The sequence below is a fragment of the Hyla sarda genome, chromosome 1, assembly GCF_029499605.1.
Source record: "Hyla sarda isolate aHylSar1 chromosome 1, aHylSar1.hap1, whole genome shotgun sequence".
NCBI classification, from domain to species: domain Eukaryota; kingdom Metazoa; phylum Chordata; class Amphibia; order Anura; family Hylidae; genus Hyla; species Hyla sarda.
In genome coordinates, this window is record NC_079189.1 from 545,913,153 (window position 1) to 545,935,237 (window position 22,085).

Below are 22,085 nucleotides of genomic sequence, written 5' to 3' on the forward strand. Positions count from 1 at the left end.
TGTATAACAGATACTGATAAAATAGTTACCACGTCATCTTGAACTAAATTTGCAGTCAACCTTTCTCAAAATTCTCTCTGTTCTGCACTACATGGTACCAGATCTAATACTTGCATCATTTGGATGCTTATGTTGTACCAATATGCCAAAAAAAAAACGCAAGAATTGCAGAATTGAGTTAAAAATGAAAAAAGATACTCATCTTTATTATATCAATTCATAGTCAATAGAAAAAGTAAAATGGTGGTTAAGTCGATCAGGTAGAGTATGCTCAAAGAGGTGTAACATATGCACACTAACAGAAAAAAAGCTGGTGACTTGTCATTATTGCAAAGGGAAAGTTCAGACCAAAGTTTTTTGGTAAAAACAAATTTCTCAAAGAGAGCAATACAGTGATCCCTCAACTTACAATTGCCTCAACATACAATAGTTTCAACATACAATGGTCTTTTCTGGACCATTTTAAGTTGAAACCAGACTCAACATACAATGTACAGACAGTCCAGATCTGTGAAACATGTCACAACTGGAGGAACTGACCAATCAGAACGGGCATTTTACTGGTAAAACCCCTGTATTACTGAAGCGTATGCACTGACTGATATCTGGTGGCTCCCCCTACAGTACAGGGAGGTATTACATGTTCTGTACACTTTACCTGTACCAGGGTTAGCTGCTCCTTTGGACACCAGGTGAGGGCGACTCAATTACTTTTTTAGGACATTGCCTGTACTGTACAGGACCCCGAAGAAGATCCTGTCCTCTACATAGACCAGTGTTTCCCAAACAGGGTGCCCCCAGCTGTTGCAAAACTACAACTCCCATCATGCCCGGACAGCCTTTGGCTGTCCGGGCATGCTGGGAGTTGTAGTTTTGCAACAGCTGGAGGTTCCCTGTTTGGGAAACACTGACAGTGATTTACAGCTCCCAGCAGATCTTTCTTACTTTTATATGTAAGTACTTGCTTTATCTGTATTAGTTATCTACTTATTTTTCTTACATTTTTACTTTTTCCTATTTTTGGATGACATTTTGGTGCCTTTTAGAGATGAGCGAACTTACAGTAAATTCGATTCGTCACGAACTTCTCGGCTCGGCAGTTGATGACTTTTCCTGCGTAAATGAGTTCAGCTTTCAGGTGCTCCCGTGGGCTGGAAAAGGTGGATACAGTCCTAGGAGACTCTTTCCTAGGACTGTATCCACCTTTTCCAGCCCACCGGAGCACCTGAAAGCTGAACTTATTTACGCAGGAGAAGTCATCAACTGCCGAGCCGAGAAGTTTGTGACGAATCAAATTTACTGTAAGTTCGCTCATCTCTAGTGCCTTTAGAACCAATTACCAGGTTTCCATAGAATTCTGGTCTCAACATACAATGGTTTCAACATACAATGGTCGTCCTGGAACCAATTAATATTGTAACTTGAGAGACCACTGTATATGTATCAGTATTTCATGTGGATAAATAAACCCACCACACCTGGCACACACTTGCCAACTAGCTTTCCTCCAGAAGGAAGCAAGCTGGCTCACTGCTGCCATCTATTGGAGGGAGCTACACTTATACCCTGTAAATGCAAGCCATTAAAGGGGTACTCCGGTGAAAACCTTTTTTCTTTTAAATAAACTGGCGGCAGAAAGTTAAACATATTTGTAAATTACTTCTATTAAAAAATCTTAATCCTTCCTATACTTATTAGCTGCTGAATACTACAGAGGAAATTCTTTTCTTTTTGGAATGCTCTCTGATGACATCACGACCACAGTTCTCTCTGCTGACGTTATTATATTAATAATAACACTTTATTTCTTGTTGTCCTTAGTGGGATTTGAACCCAAGTCCCCAGCACTGCAAGGCAGCAGTGCTAACCACTGAGCCATCATGCTGCCCTTAGCATACATCTGCTATGCATGGTTGCTTAAACGGACAGAGATGTCAGCAGAGAGCACTGTGCTCGTGATGTCATCAGTGTTCCAAAAAGAAAGGAATTTCCTCTGTAGCATTCAGCAGCTAATAAGTACTGGAAGGATTAAGATTTTTTAACAGAAGTAATTTACAAATATGTTTAACTTTCTACCACCAGTTGATTTAAAAGAAAAAGGTTTTCACCGGAGTACCCCTTTAAAGCGCTTGATTGGAAATGGTAAGCTGAACTAGAATCGCTTACTAAAGAAAGTGACCTCCATAGATAGCTGTTTTGGGCTGCTTGCCTCTTGCCAGGACAGATTAGGATGCTAGTTGACATGGGTTTGAGGGGTAATGTTTCTCCTTGTGCAAACTGCCATGCTGGCATAGAAAGTCTTCTAGGCCAGGCAATGCTTTTTGGAAAAAAAATATATGTAAATTAGCTCTCCTTTAGAAAGAAGAAAACTGGCTTTTAAGAGCCACCAGTTGGTGAAAGATACCATGTATGACAATGCCCTACCCCTTTCGACCCACATTTAAAGGGGTACTCAGCTGGAAAACATTTTTGTTTGTTTTTTCAAATCAACTGGTGCCAGAAAGTGAAACAGATTTGTAAATGACTTCTATTAAAAAAAAATCTTAATCCTTACAGTACTTATCAGCTGCTGTAAACTACAGAGGAAGTTCTTTTCTCTTTGAATTTCCCTTCTGTCTGACATGCTCTCTGTCTATGTCAGGAACTGTCCAGAGCAGGAGAAAATCCCCATAGCAAACCTCTTCTGCTCTGGACAGTTCCTGACATGGATAGAGGTGTTAGCAGAGTGCAATGTGGGGAGGCAGAAAGGAAATTCAAAAAGAACTTCCTCTGTAGTATACAGAAGCTGATAAGTACTGGAAGAGTTAAGAATGTTTAATCGAAGTAATTTACAAATCTGTTTAACTTTCTGGCACCAGATGATTTAAAAAAATGTTTTCCAGCAGAGTTCCCCTTTAAATGTGGGTCGAAAGAATTTTTAACAGAAGTAATTTTCGAATCTGTTAAACCTTCTGGCGCCAGTTGATTTAAAATAAAATGTTTTCCAGTGGAGTACCCTTTTAATGCCTCTTAAGTAGCCAAGCAGTACCCTACTCTGTACAAGCAATGGGTTAAAAAATCTAAAACAGCTGTTTACAGATGCACACTTCTTTTTAGAGGAGATTCTGGCTTGGCTTATAATACTTTGTCATGTTCCAAGGCTCTAAAATGGATCAATCACAGACCAGCGGGGAAGTTACTTCCAATAGATTGTGCTAGAAACCCAGCTTTTTTTTCCCCTTCAAAATGAGAGCTAATCTGCATATCCCTTTCCCAGGTAGCATTGCGTAGTCTATGAGACTCCCTATGTCAGATTTGGAGGTCTCATTGGGTAAATTAGTTTTTTTTCTTATGTTTAAGTGTATTTTGGAACCTGTGCGTATGTGAAGAGTAGTAGATGTGTCATGTGTAAAAATGTAATATGTCAAAAATAGAAGAGTCAATCCCAATAGAAAATCAGATCCCTTTACAAAGCTAGTACTTGGATTGGGTAGGGTTTGGCCTCTTCTCAGGACCTGGTCATTTCCATATTGGTCCATATTTGCACATACAGGGCATGGGGCCTCACATCAGTCAGGATGGAAACTTCATATGGTGCTAGACACCATCTGGGCATTGATGATTTTCAGGGACTAATGTAGAAAATGTTCTATTTTGCAATCAACATATATTTTACATAGAGACCAATGACTTATAGGGTTATAACCACTTAGATCCTTTAAGGGCAAATATGTTCAGATTTTGTGAGTTGATGGACCTGCCTTTCAGTACCCTGTTTCCCCGAAAATAAACCCTACCCCAAAAGTAAGCCCTATCAGGATTATCAGGGTGGGCTGCAATATAAGCCCTACCCCAAAAATAAGACCTAGGCCAGGGGTAATCAACTGGCAGACTGCCAGGTGGGGGGCACTGTATGAGTGTGGAGGACGACGGGGGAAGGGGAGGATGGGGGGCTGTAGGGGTGTGGAGGATGGGGGGGGCTGCAGGAGTGTGGAGGATGGGGGGCTGCAGGAGTGTGGAGGATGGGGGGGGCTTTGGGAGGATGGGGGGCTGTAGCAGTGTGGAAGATGGGGGGGTGCGGCATCCTCCACACTGCTACAGCCCCCCATCCTCCACACTGCTACAGCCCCCCCCCATGTTGTTCAAGGTACATACCGTAAATAAATAAGCCCTAGCCTGAAAATAAGCCCTAGTATGTTTTTTGTGACTTAAATCAATATAAGACCTGGTCTTATTTTCGGAGATACACGGTATGCACCTCTGTGAAGTCACTGGTTTCTAGTAAATCTGTAGACTGAATTTTAGTTTCTTCCCAAAAATGCCTACTTTGTGTATACATACTATAGCCAGTCCACTATCTGTAATGTTCAACTGTATGAAAGCATTGAAGATCTGCTCCATGTGGGATAAATCCCTGAAATCTGTTCATCATATCGATTTGTCTGGAAAGTAGGAATAGAGTTTAGCCATTTAGCTGTGGTTGTTATAATATTTCTGTCCTTTCTTCCTTGAACAGTGAGTAGTTTTTCAGAACACTTAGATCATATAAATGGAAGGAGCGAGAGTGTGGACAGCACAGATAACTCCTCAAAGCTCTCCAATGAAACTGCTTCTCATATGGCTCGACAGCGATTAGAAAACACAGAAAAGCAGAAATTGTCTGGGAAAGTGACTAAGTCCATCTCTGCTAGTGCTCTGTCTCTCATGATCCCTGGAGGTAGTGCTCTACAAACCCTAAGCATGACATCTTGTAACTTTGCATGTCCTACTCTCACCATCTATCATCCACTATTGTATAATACATCTGTAATTTGTAGCTTCCTACAGTCAAGTAGGATTTTATGTTTATGATGCTGAAGAAGAAAGAGGGTGTATTAGCATCCCCTTCACTGCAGGTCACTTCTTCCTAAACCTGTATCCTAGAGGTCATAGAATTCAGATATAGTCCCAACTGGCCAAGTCATGGGTGGGTATAGGCAGCAGCTGTAAACAAAACATTATTTAGATGAAATGTCCAACAAGTTCAGTCCTGTGGGCGACATACATTAAGTTCCCCACCACTTGAAATTAATAAATCTATAGTTGGTGGGTACTACATTTTACAATTACTGCTATTTTTTTCCTCTTTATAAATCACAGGCTTCTAGTTTCTATACGTTAGCAGGTTCTTCATGGGAGCAGTGACTGTAGAGACAATAGCCCTAGTTGCTTAACACATGAGTAAACTTTGGTCCACCATTTCCTCAGTGGCGATCGTGCATTCTATTCAGCAGTAATTACTGTTGCCTTGGAGAATCCTTTGTGTACCATTTTTTTTCTGTCTAGTTCACAAATAGTCTCTATCAGCGTTTAAAGGGGTACCCCCTGTTGAAAACTTATTATTTTTTTTTTTTTAGATCAACTGGTGCCAGAAAGTTAAACAGATTTGTAAATTACTTCTATTAAAAAAATCTTAATCCTTCCAGTACTTTTTAGGGGCTGTATACTACAGAGGAAATGTTTTTCTTTTGGGATTTCATGACCACGGTGCTCTCTGCTGACTTCTGCTGTCCATTTTAGGAACTGTCCAGAGCAGGAGAAAATCCCCATAGCAAACATATGCTCCTTTGGACAGTTCCTAAAAGGGACAGCAGAGGTCAGCAGAGAACACTGTGGTCGTGACATAAGAGAAATCCAAAAAGAAACACATTTCCTCTGTAGTATACAGCCCCTAAAAAGTACTGGAAGGATTAAGATTTTTTAATAGAAGTAATTTACAAATCTGTTTAACTTTCTGGCACCAATTGATTAAAAATAAAAAGTTTTCCACAGGAGTACCCCTTTAAAGGGATTGTCTGCATTTTTTTCTTTAAAAATTGTTCAGATTTAAAAAGTTAAAAAAATCTGTACTCACCTGTCCTATCCCCCTCCACTGTTGTTTTGCTTACTGGTGACCGGTTCTCTGCTGATCTCCTCCTTATTGTCCTTGTTTAAACACATAGAAGGCGGGTCACTGCTGCATCCCAGTAACTGGCTGAGGTGGGTTACTGCTACATCCCAGTCAATGGCTGAGGTGGGTTACTGCTACATCCCAGTCACTGGCTGAGGTGGGTTACTGCTACATCCCAGTCACTGGCTGAGGTGGAGAACAAAGAATACTCCTCCAACACACGGTGGGATAGATCAGGCGCTGAGACCGAGATACGATGAATTTTATTACCCACAATTTCACGGAGAATCTGCTTCCTCAGGCATCACTGGCTGAGGCAGGTCACAGCTGCATCCCAGTCACTGGCGGAGGTGGAGAACCAAGAATACTCCTCCAACACACGGCGGGATAGATCTGCTTCCTCAGGCATCACTGGCTGAGGCGGGTCACTGCTGCTTCCCAGTCACTGGGTGAATTGGCATTTCCTGTATGTAAAGGGGAGACCAGGAAGTGATCAACAGATGAACGAAATTGAACGAGTATCACTTTTTAAAAATGTTCACTTTTTAAAAATGTTTTTACCATTTTTGAGCGCTTTTATAAAATCAGACACCAGACAAGTCCTTTTAGCTTTCTTTTTTTTTTTTGTATGATTTATGAGAGGACTATGATTTACTGTGTGTATTATTTTATTTTAAGATGATTGACTTCCCACAGTAGCTTTTAGGACCTGCTAGAAGTGAAACAAGTGATAACATGCCTCCATTGTACTTTAGTTACAGGTTTAGGATTTGTTGTGACTGTCTCAGCTATGTGACCTTTGACAAGTTGAAGAAAGAGGAACAGGCACTATACTATTATACGAAGAGCTAAAAAGTTGTGTTGAAGTTTTTGGTTTGCATTAAATAGTTTTCTATGAATGTAGAGGATTTGACTTATTGATTTAATAAAGATTTGCTCAGTTTTGTCATTAGCTGTTTACAGATTCATCTCCTGTAAATGTAATATCGCCTGCTGTTTATGGGCTACACGATGAAGAAATCTGCATCATTTTCTATAATTAGTGTTAGCAAAGTGGATCAGCCCAAACCATGTGGATAATAGCTCTGCAATTCCATGTTACTTCATACAGCATTTGCCTTGAGTTATAGTTGGGAAGATCACAAGGATTAGGTTTGAGATTAAAAGGGGTTAAAGGACAGGCCATCACACCATAATCTAATACCTGCATGGTTTGTATCTGTCAGTGAATTGCTTGATGTGGCCACTTACTTTTACATCCACTGCTTGGCTCTGTTCATAAGATAAGTAGCATTTCAGAAAACATGCATTATTGTTTTTTTTTTCCCATTGCAGATGTCTACAGTGTGTCCCCTCTTGGAAGTCCAGTGTCCCCCCTTTCTTTGTCTTCAGACCCATCCTCTAGAGACTCCTCTCCAAGCCGGGACTCTTCAATCTCATCTTTTAGTCCAAGGCAACCAATCATCATTCAAAGTTCTGGCAAAAAGTTTGGTTTTACTCTCCAGGCCATTAGGGTGTTTGTAGGTGACAGCGACGTGTACACCGTGCACCATATTGTCTGGGTAAGGCTTTAAAAGGATTTTATGGTCATATTATTATTCTTTTTTTTACTTTTCCTGCGTAACCTTATGTTAATCATTTTCTTTGTTGTTTCATGTCTTGTTTTGTATATTAGAGCGTTGAAGAAGGAAGTCCTGCCTATCAGGCTGGTCTTAAAGCTGGAGATCTTATTACCCATATAAATGATGAGCCGGTGCATGGTCTTGTTCACACAGAAGTAATAGAGCTCCTTCTCAGGGTAGGGTTTAAAATTTCCCTTTTCCTGGAAATGTCCATTAAATTGTTGGTAGGAATTTTTGTAAACCACGATTGTTCATCCATAGTTCAAAAAGTTATTCTTATCAAAAAGCCCTTTAGGGTTCTTTCACATGGGATGTATTATGTACATTTTATGGCGTGGATTTGCATGTGGAAAATCTTTGAAATAATAAAATGGCAGAAAATTTAGAGAGATTTTAATTTGAATTCATATATAGCTGAACGAAATCTGCACAGAATCCACATGAACCGCAGGGGAATGTATGTTGCAGATATGTTATAGATTTATTACATATTTTTACCAATGACTTTGCTGTAGCGATTTTGCTGCAGAAACACCACAGCAAAAAGCTGCAGCTGCACTTCGATTTCTTTTAACATTTACATAATCTTCAAAAAGTGCAGTAACAAATCTGCAACCGGTCCACAAAAAAATACATATAATTTAGTGATGATTTGTCACTGTGGATTTATTTGTGGAAGCATTGTGAATTTTCCTCTGGGGAACATGTGCAGCATTTTCATTATCATAGAGGTTTGGTGATGTCTGATGGATGATGGATTATGTGGGAAATTTGTCAAAACCTGTGTAGAGGAAAAATGTTGCAGTTGCTCATGGCAACCAATCAGATTGCTTCTTTTATTTTTATAAAGGCCTCTGAAACATGAAAGAAGCGATCTGATTGGTTGTTATGGGCAACTGCTCCACTATTCCTCTAGACAGGTTTTGATAAATTTCCCCCATGATCCTTAAAGAGGGACATATAAGACAAGTAGACTTTCTTTCCAAACTGAAGGTTCATTTGCCTTTTGATAAGTCTGTATAAATAATATAGGTTTTTCCTTGCCATTATACTCCCTAAATATTGTGCTTTCCTCACAGAGTGGAAGCAAGGTGGCCATCACAACTACAGCATTTGAAAATACGTCCATAAAAACCGGCCCTGCTAGGAGAAACAGCTACAGAAGCCGAATGGTGAGGCGTAATAAGAAAACCAAGAAGAAGGAAAATATAGAAAGGTAGGTTGTACATTGTTTACATCTGATAAACTCCATGAATATTGGCCATGATGTACTATTGTAAACCCAACTGTTTCGTTGGGTTGTGCACCGGTTTTTGTGCATTGCGCCACAAATTGTCTGCGCCAGAATTTGCGGCAAAAATGTAAAAACCCGACCAGCTCTCTCTTTTACTCAGAAAACCCCAAAAAGGGGCACAGAAAAAAACCCACAGCTCAGAGCAGTTGTAAAAAAAAAAAAAAAAAAAAAAAAACACAGGGAAAAAAGTGCAAAACATCGGGAAACATTAGTAAATACCGTGGAAAAATACCTGTAGGGAATTAAAACTCACAAAGAAAACTCCACTCCACTCTTAGTAAATAAGGGCCATTGTGTTATCAGCATAGATCAATTTTTACAGTGTCTTTGTAAAAAAATCTCATAAAAGCAATAAAATAAATGGTATTTGAGACACTATAATTGTATCAGAGTTCACTTAAATCAAGTTTTTTTTCTTACAGAATTGAAGATGCTACAGTGGTTACAAGACATTAAATATTTAGGGGTTCTTTACATTAAATTCTTATCTGATCAATATTGTAGTTATAACGAATCCTGTTTTAGGTCCTGGTAAGCCCCCATGGCATGTTTTTTTGCATCAGATCAGTTGTTTCAGCATTTCTCTTAAAACTAGGCTGTTCCTGATAATTTATTGCAATCTGAGTATGCTAAGCAACCAGGGTTACTTCTTGCCTAAAGAGTTATGATAGGATATGCTATCAATTTTTTGATTTGAAGGGTTCCAGCCACTGGGACACTCAAGATCTCTGTGTTCTCTGCGCAGCCATACACCTGGTCACCGGCTGTACAGGGAGCTGCTGCATGGGCCACATTCATTTGAGTAGAGTATTTTTTTTTTCTCACTGAGCAGTGGGGGGTACCAGGACACACGGCTTCATTTTTATAGTGAAAAAAGTTTTTCACTGTACAGCCATGATCATGTGACAGATTTTCCATGTGGAAAAATTCCACGGTGAGGTCCAAGTAAATCTGCATTTCTGCTGTAGACTTGATATTCTGCAGATCTGGACATAGACTAGCACTTATTGATGCCAGTCCATTGTTGATACCTGGCTCATTTGCTGAGCCAAGTCTAGTTCAGTAAGCGATCTTATTTTTTGTTTTTCTGTTTTATAAATATCAAATCTTTGCAGGAAAAATTTTAAGTGATGTGAAAAATACTCAGGGTATTAACACATCTTAAGGGCATTTTCACTTGACTTATTTCATGCTGAAATATTAGTCTCTGCATCTACACCAAAAACACATCTGCATTTTTGTTGTATTTTTTTTTTCATTTGGTACAGATTTTGATATGGATTTTTGAATACATATTTAAGGTTTTGTCTAATTCTTAAAAAAAAAAATAAATAAATAAAAATAAAAAGCTATATAAAAACATCCTGGAAAGTGTGCACATCCAGATTGTTTGCACTGTTGCACTGTTTCCTGTCAAAATCAAAATCAATCAGTTGGCAGGATAAAAATGATGCAGATTTTTGGACATAGAATAGGCGCTGATTCTGCATCCAGTATAGTCTATTTTTCTCAGTTCTTTTGTTCTGCTAACATTTCTTTTTGATGTCCTTTGTTTTTCAGGAGAAGGTCTTTTTTCAAAAAGCTGGCAAAACAGCCATCTCCTCTGCTCCACACAAGTCGAAGCTTTTCCTGTTTAAACCGGTCACTATCATCAGGTGAAAGCTTGCCTGCATCGCCCACTCATAGCCTATCACCGAGGTCACCTACTCCAAGCTGCCGCTCCACTCCAGACTTCCCATCTGGTAAGTTACCCAGAGACATACAGTAAGGGTTGGATTAGAACTAATGAAATATGTGTCTTTGTGAAAGTTGTACTATATCTGGGCAGACATGTGAGAGAGTTTGGACTGGTTCCTATAGGTTGCACAGATGTTGAACAAGTTTCATTTATAACTGCAAATTATTTTATTTGTGTGTTTGACATCCAGTTCTCTTCAATGAAAAGTACTTTTAATGTTTACCTATTTAGACACCTATATCATAACTGCTTCACATTAAAATGATTGAATTCGTTTTTTGAAGTATATGAATGAATGGTTTCAGTAGATCTTATTTGTATATAACTTATTTTATATTGTTTTCTTCATTTAGATTTCTCTCTAAAATATATTTTCTTTATATTAAACATTCATTCATAGTTTTTTTTTTTTTTTTTATCTTGTAGGTACTAACTCTTCACAAAGTAGTTCTCCAAGTTCAAGTGCTCCAAATTCCCCAGCAGGTTCTGGGCATATAAGACCAAGCACTCTTCATGGTTTGGGTCCTAAGATGGGTGGACAGAGGTACCGATCTGGAAGACGTAAATCTGCTGGCAGTATTCCCTTGTCACCATTAGCAAGAACGCCGTCGCCCACTCCTCAACCTCCCTCCCCACAACGATCTCCATCTCCTTTACATGGCCATTCAGTGGGGAACTCAAAGACTTCAACCACTTTTCCTTCCAAAATGCACTCTCCACCAACAATTGTTAGGCATGTGGTCAGGCCCAAAAGTGCTGAGCCTCCAAGGTCTCCACTTTTAAAAAGAGTCCAGTCAGAGGAAAAGCTTTCACCATCATACTGCTGTGAGAAAAAGCACTTATGTCCTCGCAAGCACAATTTGGAGGTAACTAAGGAAGAAGTTCATAAGCAGTTATTCCAACGTGAACTTACATTGCAGTGTCTGGAGGCAAACACATGTGATATCCCTACATCAACACGGGTTCGGCCTGTCGAGCAAGGTTGTCTGAAGCGTCCGGTATCACGGAAACTGGGGAGACAGGAGTCCTTGGACGAGCTTGATAAAGAGAAACTAAAGGTCAAATTAGTTATGAAGAAAAAAGATGTATCAGAAAGACAAGACTTCCTTCTAAAACAAAATATAATACAGGATTTACATAGTGAAATGGTAATATTGTCATCAGATGTAGAGAAGGAAGAAAAAGCACATCAGAGTCTTATGAAGAGATCAAGCTTATCGGAGAGTAAATTTCCTGTATATGAACCTCGTTCTGGCGGTATTACATTTAAAGACACTTATTGCAAGAATGGAAATCCTCGACAGAATGGAGCCTGTATGTCTATGGACACCCAATCTTTCTGTCACGGGTTACCTGTTGCAGAAAGTGCCCATGTATCCTATGAACTCAAGAAGGCTCCTACTTCATGCTCCCTGCAAGAAAAACTGAACCATACTTCAGAGAAGTTTGTGAAAGAGGATAATTCAGAAAAGGTGCCTCCAACAAACATAGATTATTTTAGGATGAAAAAGTCATTTGAAGATAAAGATGGTAGCCTGTGTCAAGTGTTAAAGTCTAAAATGGTTCCGGTGTCTCACGAATGTATGCAAACAAAGCCCGGACTCATGCAGACAGACTCGCTGACCCTGCTAGATAACAGGGCTTCCAATGTTCAGAGCAGCTCTCTCGCTTTTGCAGCATTAAAAACTAGTACCAGCAGATGTGAAAGCAATGTGGACAAATCATCTGTTATAGCTACAGAGACCCCCGTTCGGAAAAGTCCTTCTGAATACAAACTAGAAACAAGGGCGGTATCCTCCTTGAAGCCTATCGAAGGCACATTAGACATAGCATTGCTGTCAGGGCCAAAGGTGACAAAAGCAGAGTCGGATGTTGTTTGTAATAACGATATCAAACCTGTTGATCAAAGCCGTAATTCTAAGAATGAGGTTGTAGACAATGGAAACACTTTAATATTTACTAAAACAAATGCTAATTATTCAAATATTCATGTCGGGCACAAGGGACCTATTAAAGAGGATCAGAGTGAGAGTCTACAAGCTGAATGTCACACTGTTAAGGTTCATCAGAACAAAGAGACATCAGGCATCGGAACAAAAGAAAATGTTGTAGACATGACTAATTCACTCGAAAGTCAAGGGATAAGCATGCTGCAGCCAATATTGAGGTGTCCAGTGACAGAAATATTGGCTTCTTCAGTGAAAGCGAATAGACAAGAGATGGCAACTCAGGATATGTCCTCTGTCAAATGCTCACTGGAGCAAAGACATAGTACATCATACTCTGAAAGGACTTGTACATTCAGAGAGTCCTGTGAGAATACTCCTGCTACGAGCTTGACACAATCTAGCAACTCCGGAAAGTACATCTCAGCGTTTGTCTGTATAGAGGAAAGAAATCAACAGGCATCTGTTCCCCAGATAGAATCTAATCATCACGTATCTGTGGTTAGGAATATCGAACCTTCTCTTCTAGTTGAACTGGGGCCTGATAACAAAACGTTGTCAACTGCACAAGCTAAATCCACTGACCTAAGCTACAATAGCCAAAGTAAAAATCCAGAGAACGCTGCAGAGAACAAAAGAAAAACTAATGCTGAATGTCTAGTTTTGGGAAAAGAGACCTCTCGTCCAAATATTCAGCAGACGCCTTTGTCCTTGAATGTCAAATCTGAAACCGCTATTAAAAACCTGACATCTGTTAGAGAGGGGCCAATTTCTGTAGAGACAATGCTTGTCAGCTGCAGGAACAAGTCAAAAGTGGTAATGGAACCTAAACCAGATTCTCATACCATATCCCACTCTGATAAAATGTCTTCACCACAAAAGCCTAACTCACAGCTGTCTGACCAAGCAGGCAGTCAAACACTGCAAATATCCGAAGGTCCAATAAAAGCTGTTACAGTCTTGAGTGCCAGCATTAGTAATCTTACACAATACAAGGCTACCACTAAAACCGAAGCTAGTTGTACACCCACTTTTCCCATTGTCCATATAGGCAACACCAATGTGTCCACCTCTGAACTTTGCTTTGATAAGGTGCCTACAGTTAGTTCTGAAACACCAGCCACTGTAGACCTTAAAGAATGTTCTGCAAAATCTCATCTTAAAGAAAAAACGAGTGCACATCCAAAATTAACTAGAGCGACAGCAGGCAAAACCTGCATCCACGGTAAACCTGAGTCAGTGGAACTTTCCTTAGCGATGAATTCTCAAGATAATAAAAGCACTGAAGCACTTTATGTCCTTAGAACCAACAGTAAAATTAAGATTACATCTGTTACAAACCAAGATACTAGGGAGGTGACTGTAGAAAAAAGTAAGTCTAGTATTTCTCAGAGCATAGGGAAAGAAGGAGACTTAAGGAAGACACTGTCTGATGCCAACGACATTGGCATTACTTCCTTACCCAAAGCTGTATGTTCAGATGTCTCCTTAAGTAAAATGCACTTAACTGTGAGTGGCTGTAAGGAGAAAAATGAGCAAATTCCAAACCATAATGCTGCAAATGTCAAGGTTAAGAAGGACACCCAGACATCCTCCAGTAAGACGTGCACTGCCTTAAAGGAGGGCAATGTTTTCAATAAACCTGTCACTGATAAGCAACCATGTGTCATTACCAATACTGCAGCCCCAGTGACAGTGCGGAGAGACCCACCTTCATCTCCGAGCAAAAAGACTGTTGCGAAAAACTTGCCGAAGCCACCAGCCGCACCTCTGGAGAACTCTAATAGCTTTTCTTCAGACAAAGACTTAAAGGGACAAAAAAGAGGAAAGGATACATTTCCACAGAATAGTCCTCACAAAAAGACATAATCTGCCAGCACCTTCACCAAGACCTCTTTACTGTAGTAGCTGCTAATCTGAAACTTGTTTCGAAACCAGCACTGTGTAGTGTTTCCATATCTATTTGTATCCTGTTTGATGATGCAGTCAGTAGAGGGGTGTTTGTCCCAGATATAAGGTATTTGGTAGCCGGATGAAGTTACTTTCAGAAAGATGTACCTAGTCAGTAGAAACGGGAAAGGGCTATGGGGGAAAAGGTCTGTAATTTACACTGTTGTATTTTGTGTTGAATGTAGAATGTACAGTTTGCTGCTCAATTTCATTGTTTACCTTTTTTTATTTCTAAAAAAAAAAAAAGACACAAATTAATGTTTGGAATTTTTTTTGCCCTTTTTTTTTCCATTGTGGAGCTACAAATCCCTCTGAAAACAACAAAACAAATATGGGGGAGATTTATCAAAACACGTCTAGAGGAAGAGTGGTGCAGTTGCCCAACCAATCAGCTCGCTTCTTTCATTTTTCCCAGGCCTCCTTAAAAATGAAAGATGCAATCTGACTGGTTGCTATGGGCAACTGCACCGCTCTTCCTCTGCACAGGTTTTTAAAATCTCCCCCAATGTGATGAAATTTGATGACTTCTTTTCAAAAGTGGTATATATAGGAATCTTCAAAGGAATTCGCATGATGCAGAACTCATTGATCAGTTATCATTTATAAGCATCCAGAGGGGCCTAGTGAGTAGTATAGGAGGATGTGGATTTCTGAAAGGGGGTCTTACAATAATGTTGGACTATTAACAGACCCTTTTTGTGCCAAATAGTTAATATCTATAATGATGACCTCATCTAGCCAATATCACCAATATGATGGCTTTGTGACTCTGATCCTCTATGTAGTCTATACTTTATTATCACCGGGAGCCTTTCATATATACCTAGCACATTACTATTATTGAAGCACTGATCTTTCATTTAGACTTATGATTCCATCCTATACTCAACCTCCATTTCACAAGTGCAAATATCTAAACTTTTTTGTGGGAAAGAAACCTTATGTTGCAGTTCTTGAATGTATATATTTCTGTTTACGACATAGGCTTAAAAGGGAAGCGTGTTTTGCTACATAAGAGAAATTGCTTTTTTTTCTTCTAAAAACATGTGTGGGTGTTTAATGTGTAGCCGGGGCCTTACAATGTAGAGGTTTAGCTGTGCTAGCATTCTTTTTTTTTATTTTTATTTGTAAGTGCATTAAATAGCTCCATACATTTCATAGCATCTCGTTTTCTGTATTATAAATATGTGAATATTGTAAAATAAAGGGGTTTTGTGTAACATGGGGCCATGTTAGAGCTATTTGGTGCTTGAAGGGGAACTTTACTTTCTATCTTTTTGTAAAGTCTTATTTATATTTTATATACACACTCCCCACCACATGTATTTGTTAATCCACAGCAGTAGAATGAGGAACTTAACCCTAATATGACCTAAGATTACTGCACTGGGGATAACCCTCACTCGGAATGACAGCGCTCGGTTTATGTTCACATCATGTAATGCGTAGCTGCTACAATGTTATGGTGATAATTACAATACGTGATATACTATACATTGAAGGAATTACTTTTTTGTCCTCTCTGCTGCACAATGTAGTATACAAAGCAGGAAGAGAAGGTTAGTCTGCAATAGTATACCTCCAGCAAAGACCTTTAGGACTATTGCCCTGTAGTCAGGCACTTCTACTGCGGACTCATGGGAAGTTACTGCCTAATATTTAGTGTACAGCTGGCCATACAATTTAGATAGCTGTCAGCCAAACAGTCATTTGGCTAACCCGATCATTTATATGACTCTCTCTCCAAACCTCCCCATATGCGGTACTTCCATGCTCAGCTTGACTAAGCATGCATGTGTTCTGAATGGGGGAGGAAGAGAGCTTCTGCCAGTCACCTCTGGTAGTGACTTATCTTGGGCTTGCTATATTCCAACTACCCAATTCTCTTCTTGACATTCGTTGTTGGGGGAAGAGTTGAGGCCCCAATAAGCATTAGATGGGCAGCCGGTCACAGCAAAATCAGCGTGCTCAGCTGACAATAATCAAATGTGTAAGCCAAGCTTAACGCTAATGGACGCTTGACTTCAACATAAAATGGACTTTATGTAATTGGTGGAACCACTTAGTAGAGTCTGTTGGAGTACTGTTCATATCTAGGGCAGCTACTTACCTGTAGGTATCCGCAATGCCCGACATTGAGCAACTATATAAACATTTAGTCATCTGTATTATAATTTTCTGTCTACAGAAAAGTTGTATCAAGGCAGCTATTGATAGACATGCATTAAGAGAACCTGACGGCTCTCTTGACGTCTGTATAAGTACAGTAAATATTCTGGAGTATACTTTATTGCATTATGTAGTTGCTCTGGTATTCCTCCTGGAAAAAGTAAGGTGACATTTGGGTGTTACCATTTCTGTGGTGAGTGGGGTGCGTCCCAAAACAGTGTGACACTGTCAGCACTGGTTGGCCGGCCTCCATGGGGTGGAGACAAACATGGATAAGGGTAATGGTGACATGCAGTTGTCAGTTTATTTGTATGTTTCCTATGTTTCCTAGAGGACTACTGTAGGGACTGCACAATGCAAAATTCTAAGGCTGTGTTTCCACTTTAAAGCTTTCTACATTCGACATATACAGCATACCGGCAAAAATGTTTACTCCATCATACCACAGTGCACCTGTGTCAGACCTTTTGTGTTGGGTGGACTGAACATAGCCTACTAGTGACTACAACTACAATGAGTCAATTTCCGAGCACATACTGCAGTCAGAAATGTGGCTTCCTGCACTTTGGAGTCCACAAAACAGTAAGGGTAGGGTCACACATGCCGTATTTTGCTGTGTATTTGCTGCTGTGTATTTTCCTACTCATTGATATCGATGGGTTGGAAAATACACAGCAGCAAAATATGACTTGTGTGACCCTACCCTATGTGTTCAGAAAGGAACTATGTTTGGTCCATTGAAATCAATTGGTGCCAGTATTCTACAATATACGTAGGCAAACCTTTCTGTTGGTATGCCAACATGTATCCTCAACATAGACAGAAGCTTCAAAGTTACTTTATGGGATATACAAGTATTAATTAAAGCAGCCATGGCAGTTTAGCTGGAAGGTCTTCAATAAAGTGAACATTGAGACAGCAATGATCACCGAATCTTCCAAAAAAACAGACTACTCCTTCCCATTTGCATTCTATGGTAACTTTGTAGCAGCTTCAGATCAGTGCTTGTGAATGTTATACTTTGTCTATGACAGTAGTCTCAAACTGTGGCCCACCAGATGTTGCAAAACATGCCAGCCGGGCATGCTGGGAGTGGAAGTTTTGCAACATCTGAAGGGCCTCAGTTTAAGACCACTGGTCTACAACAATGGCACAGATATAGTGATCTACCTGAAAGCAACACTGTCTGGTTTTGTCTATAACAACCAATCACAGCTCAGCTTTAATTTTATTAGAGCTTGTCAAGATATGAAAGCTGAGCTGTGATTGGTTGTTATGGGTGAAACGGACCGATATATCTGGGCCAATGTGTTTCATGTTGCTCTTCGAAGTGTAGACGGAATGAGAAGTCCAGATGACATGTTCATCGACAGCTCAAGCTTCTTCACTTCAGTCAGAGATCCACATCACTACCATACCTATCCTGTTTTCCTGGGGCATTTAATTCCTATCGGCTACCTTGAATAAATGATGCAAACTGTTTATAAAAAATAACAAATGAAGCTTGTAGGGTTAGTGGCAAATCTAAGAATAACCAAAAATAAAAGCAACTGCCCATCATGCATTGAGACGCTGCTCATTTATGCCTTTTGAGTTCTCATCCCCCTTGTTGATTTAATGTTTACAAATGTATTTGTTGTGGAGTCGGTTCTCACACCTGTCAATCATTTTTGTAGTCTTACAGTACCTGGTGTGTTCACGTTCCTACTTGTTTGTATGTGTTAACCTTACTACTGATGTAAGATATTTGTGTTACTGATTAGTCTCTTCTATGTAACTAAGATCTGTGCTCCTTTTCTAGTCTTTTCTGCTGTAGAAATACCAGCTTAGTATCTGTGCAATAAAGTGTTTGTTGTCTTAACTTTATATAAAACAAAGTACTCAAGTAAAAAAAAAAGGAAAAAAACCCACAACTTTATGAATGTTGTATTTGTTGTATACTGGACAAGTATTTATACTTCAGCTGCAATGCGTGCGATTGAAATAAAGTCGGCATGAAGGCTGAGGCTGTATGGTTTGTGAGTTCATTTCTCCGTTAAGGTTCTCTACAACAGGGGCAAAGGTACAGACAATATTCATTACTGTAAGATGACTTTGGCTTGTCTATTGTTACAGGATCAGACTACACCGTTTGTTGTCTGTTACGATGGACAAACTAGAATCTACATAATTGGAGTGAAGACTATTTGCAAGTTTTCTCCATTTTCTCCTTAAAAGAAATGAAATGGCTCTTAGATAAAATGTCTCAGAAACAAAATGGTGGACAGGGCCTTTAACCACCAGTGTAGTGATTTCACAGCAACCATTATGAGGCTTTATTTTGTAGCACTGTAAAATGTTGTGCTTAAAAATAGAGTATCTCCCTTCTCCACCAGATGTTGTGTGGAGGAATCCCAGATTTCTCTGTTGCTCCGTCCGGCCTTGCGTGCTTTTTGTTATTACTAGCTCTGATGGTTTTCTTGATATATCCAAGCTGCCTGTTCCTATTACATATGGTATTTTCTTGCATATCCCCTGGTTGTACTGTTTTCTGTGTTTCCCATGGCTACCATAAAGCCGATGTCCTGGAATGTGCAAGGATTGGGTACCCCTAAGAAGAGTTCCTCTTGTGCTTACCCAAATACTTGCCTCTAACCCACTTATTATATCTCTACAGGAGACCCATCTCACCCCTGTTAAGAAACACCTGGGGTCTCTGCACTCCTTCCACACCTCCTTTTCCCGGGGAGTGTTGGTTCTAGCGCAAAGATCTCTTAGATGGGAGCTTACAGCAACCTGTAAAGATCCACATGGTAGATATATCTTTATACACGTATATATTCATAATGTCCCCTATGTTTAACTATTTTTATATGTGCCACCCCCAGCCTCATTAGACATTATAAAGATGGCAATTGTATTTGCTGCTGACTACCCCAATGCTAAAACTATTTGTCTTGGTGATTTTAATCTACTAATAGACCCTGTGTTAGACAGTCGTAGCCTGAGGGGTGTCCCCTTGATCAGTCCAGTGAACCCTACATTACTCTATTTGCCTCCTTGCTGGAGGAAGTAGGATGGATGCTTTTAGAATTCGTAATCCTACTGTACGTGTGTACTCTTGTCATAACCCGGGTAGAAATGCCCTTTTCCGCATAGATTTAGGTGTATGCAATGCCATGGCTCTCTCCCTAGTTTCTGATGTTACTTATGCCCCTCGTGGGGTGTCAGACCACTCCCCTCAATTAATATTTTTATCTCTAGGCCCGGCCCCTCCAGATGGAAATACGCCATTTTTGGCTAGACCTTATTGGATCTTCTGATCGTATTCCTGATCAGCTACAGGTGTTTTTACAGGCTTATGTTGATGATACCCCTCTCTTCTTGTGTGGGAAAGTCCGAAAGCCTACCTGAGAGGATATCCTAAATCAGTGATGGCAAACCTTTTTGAGCCCGAGTGCCCAAACCGTAATGCACGCCAATCTTTTGTTCCATCAAAGTGCCAGCACAGCAATTAAATCAGAATACTGATGTGTGTGGGGTGATGTATGTTTGAGGGGTGCTGTGTGTGAGGGGTGCTGTGTGTGTGTTTTTGGGGTACAGTTTGTCTAAATGTGCTGTTTGTGGGGGTGTTGATTGTGAGGTGCTGTTTGTGGGGGTGCTGTGTGTGTTTGAGGGGTGCTGTGTGTGTGGTGATGTGTGGCCGAGGGGTGCTATGTGTGTGTGTGTGTTTGTGTGTGTGAGGTGCTGTGTGTTTGAGGGGTGCTGAGTGTGTTTGAGGGGTGCTATGGGTGCTGTGTGGGGGATGGGGTATCTAATACAAAAAAATACAAATTTTTTTTTATTTCAGCTACCGTGTTGCATGCTAGGGTGGTGCTGCAGAAGTTTTTAGTATGTTTGCTGGTAGAAGAGCAGGGACTGCAGAGAGTGGGCCGTGTCCTGTGTATCAGAACAAAGCAAATGTTCCACCGAGCGCTCCGGGTCCCCGCTCCTCCCCGAAGCGCTCGCAGCGTTCTTTTATTCGCAGCGCTCCGGTCAGACCTGCTGACCGGGTGCGCTGCGATATTGCTCCCAGCCGGGATGCGATTCGCGATGCGGGACGCGCCCGCTCGCGATGCGCATCTTGGTCCACATACCTGACCCGTTCCCCGTCTGTGTTGTCCCTGTGCGCGCGGCCCCGCTCCTTAGGGCGCGCGCGCGCCGGGTCTCTGCAATTTAAAGGGCCAGTGCACCAATGATGGTGCCTGGCCCAATCTCCCTGATTAGTTTCCACCTGTGCACTCCCTATTTATACCTCACTTCCCCTGCACTCCCTTGCCGGATCTTGTTGCCCTTGTGCCAGAGAAAGCCTTTCCTTGAGTGTTCCTAGCCTGTGTTCCAGACCTCCTGCCGTTGCCCCTGACTACGATCCTTGCTGCCTGCCCTGACCTTCTGCTACGTCCGACCTTGCTCTTGTCTACTCCCTTGTACCGCGCCTATCTCAGCAGTCAGAGAGGTTGAGCCGTTGCCGGTGGATACGACCTGGTTGCTACCGCCGCTGCAAGACCATCCCGCTTTGCGGCGGGCTCTGGTGAAAACCAGTAGCTACTTAGAACCGGTCCACCGACACGGTCCACGCCAATCCCTCTCTGACACAGAGGATCCACCTCCAGCCTGCCGAATCGTGACAGCAAACAAAAAAGGTGCCTCTTTCAAGGTGCTTGCAGTTTTAAAACATCAAACCTTTAATCTGTATGCATTAAAAATAGAAAAAGGTGGACATCAATCTTAAAAGAGAAGCAAAACTCCAACACGTTTTGAGCTAAATGTAGTTTAGCTCAAAACGCACTGGAGTTTCACTTTTCTTTTATGATTGATGTCCACCTTTTTCTATATATAATGCATACAGATTAAAGGTTTGATTTTTTAATACTACATACACTGTTATCCTTGGAAGGGCTGGAGGCAACTTTCTTTTATCTTTTGTTCTGATTCATAATACATATATACATACGCCATACATACATACACACATCATACACACATAACATACATATATATATATATATATATATATATATATATATACACACACATCATCATCATTCATACGTACATAATGCATAAATACATACTATATGCATACATACAAACATTATACACATATAGTACATGCATACATCAGACATATATAATACATACATCATACATACATATGCACATCATACATTATACATACACAAAGCCATCATATACACATCATACATAAATACATCATACATCCATAATACACACACCATACATACATAATTCACACCATACATATTACACACATCATACATACATACATCCCACCCCCTTCCCATCCATGGTCGCCTTACCCCAGTAATTTCTCACCAGCTTTGCACCATCGTCCACTTCTTCCTCACGCCGAGGAATGGACACCCGGCGCCAGGAGTTGCGGCCAGGATCATCCCAGGAGGTGGAAGCAGACGTGCGC

General features: G+C 40.6%; 1 protein-coding gene across 12 annotated transcripts in view; it reads left to right on the forward strand.

Annotated features, from left to right (window-relative positions):
• The window catches only part of MAST4 (microtubule associated serine/threonine kinase family member 4), a 632,006-nt gene extending 613,374 nt beyond the window's left edge, over nucleotides 1-18,632 (forward strand). For 9 of the 12 annotated variants that reach the window (XM_056541555.1, XM_056541556.1, XM_056541565.1 and 6 more), the window contains 6 exons: nucleotides 4,496-4,696; nucleotides 7,244-7,470; nucleotides 7,584-7,706; nucleotides 8,610-8,746; nucleotides 10,385-10,566; nucleotides 10,989-18,632. In XM_056541555.1, coding sequence (XP_056397530.1) covers nucleotides 4,496-4,696; nucleotides 7,244-7,470; nucleotides 7,584-7,706; nucleotides 8,610-8,746; nucleotides 10,385-10,566; nucleotides 10,989-14,377 — 4,259 coding nt within the window. In that variant the 3' untranslated portion in view covers nucleotides 14,378-18,632. The remainder of the gene's footprint in view (nucleotides 1-4,495; nucleotides 4,697-7,243; nucleotides 7,471-7,583; nucleotides 7,707-8,609; nucleotides 8,747-10,384; nucleotides 10,567-10,988) is intronic. The other 3 variants (XM_056541557.1, XM_056541558.1, XM_056541567.1) reach the window with 1 other exon arrangement.
• Nucleotides 18,633-22,085: the final 3,453 nt, after the last annotated feature.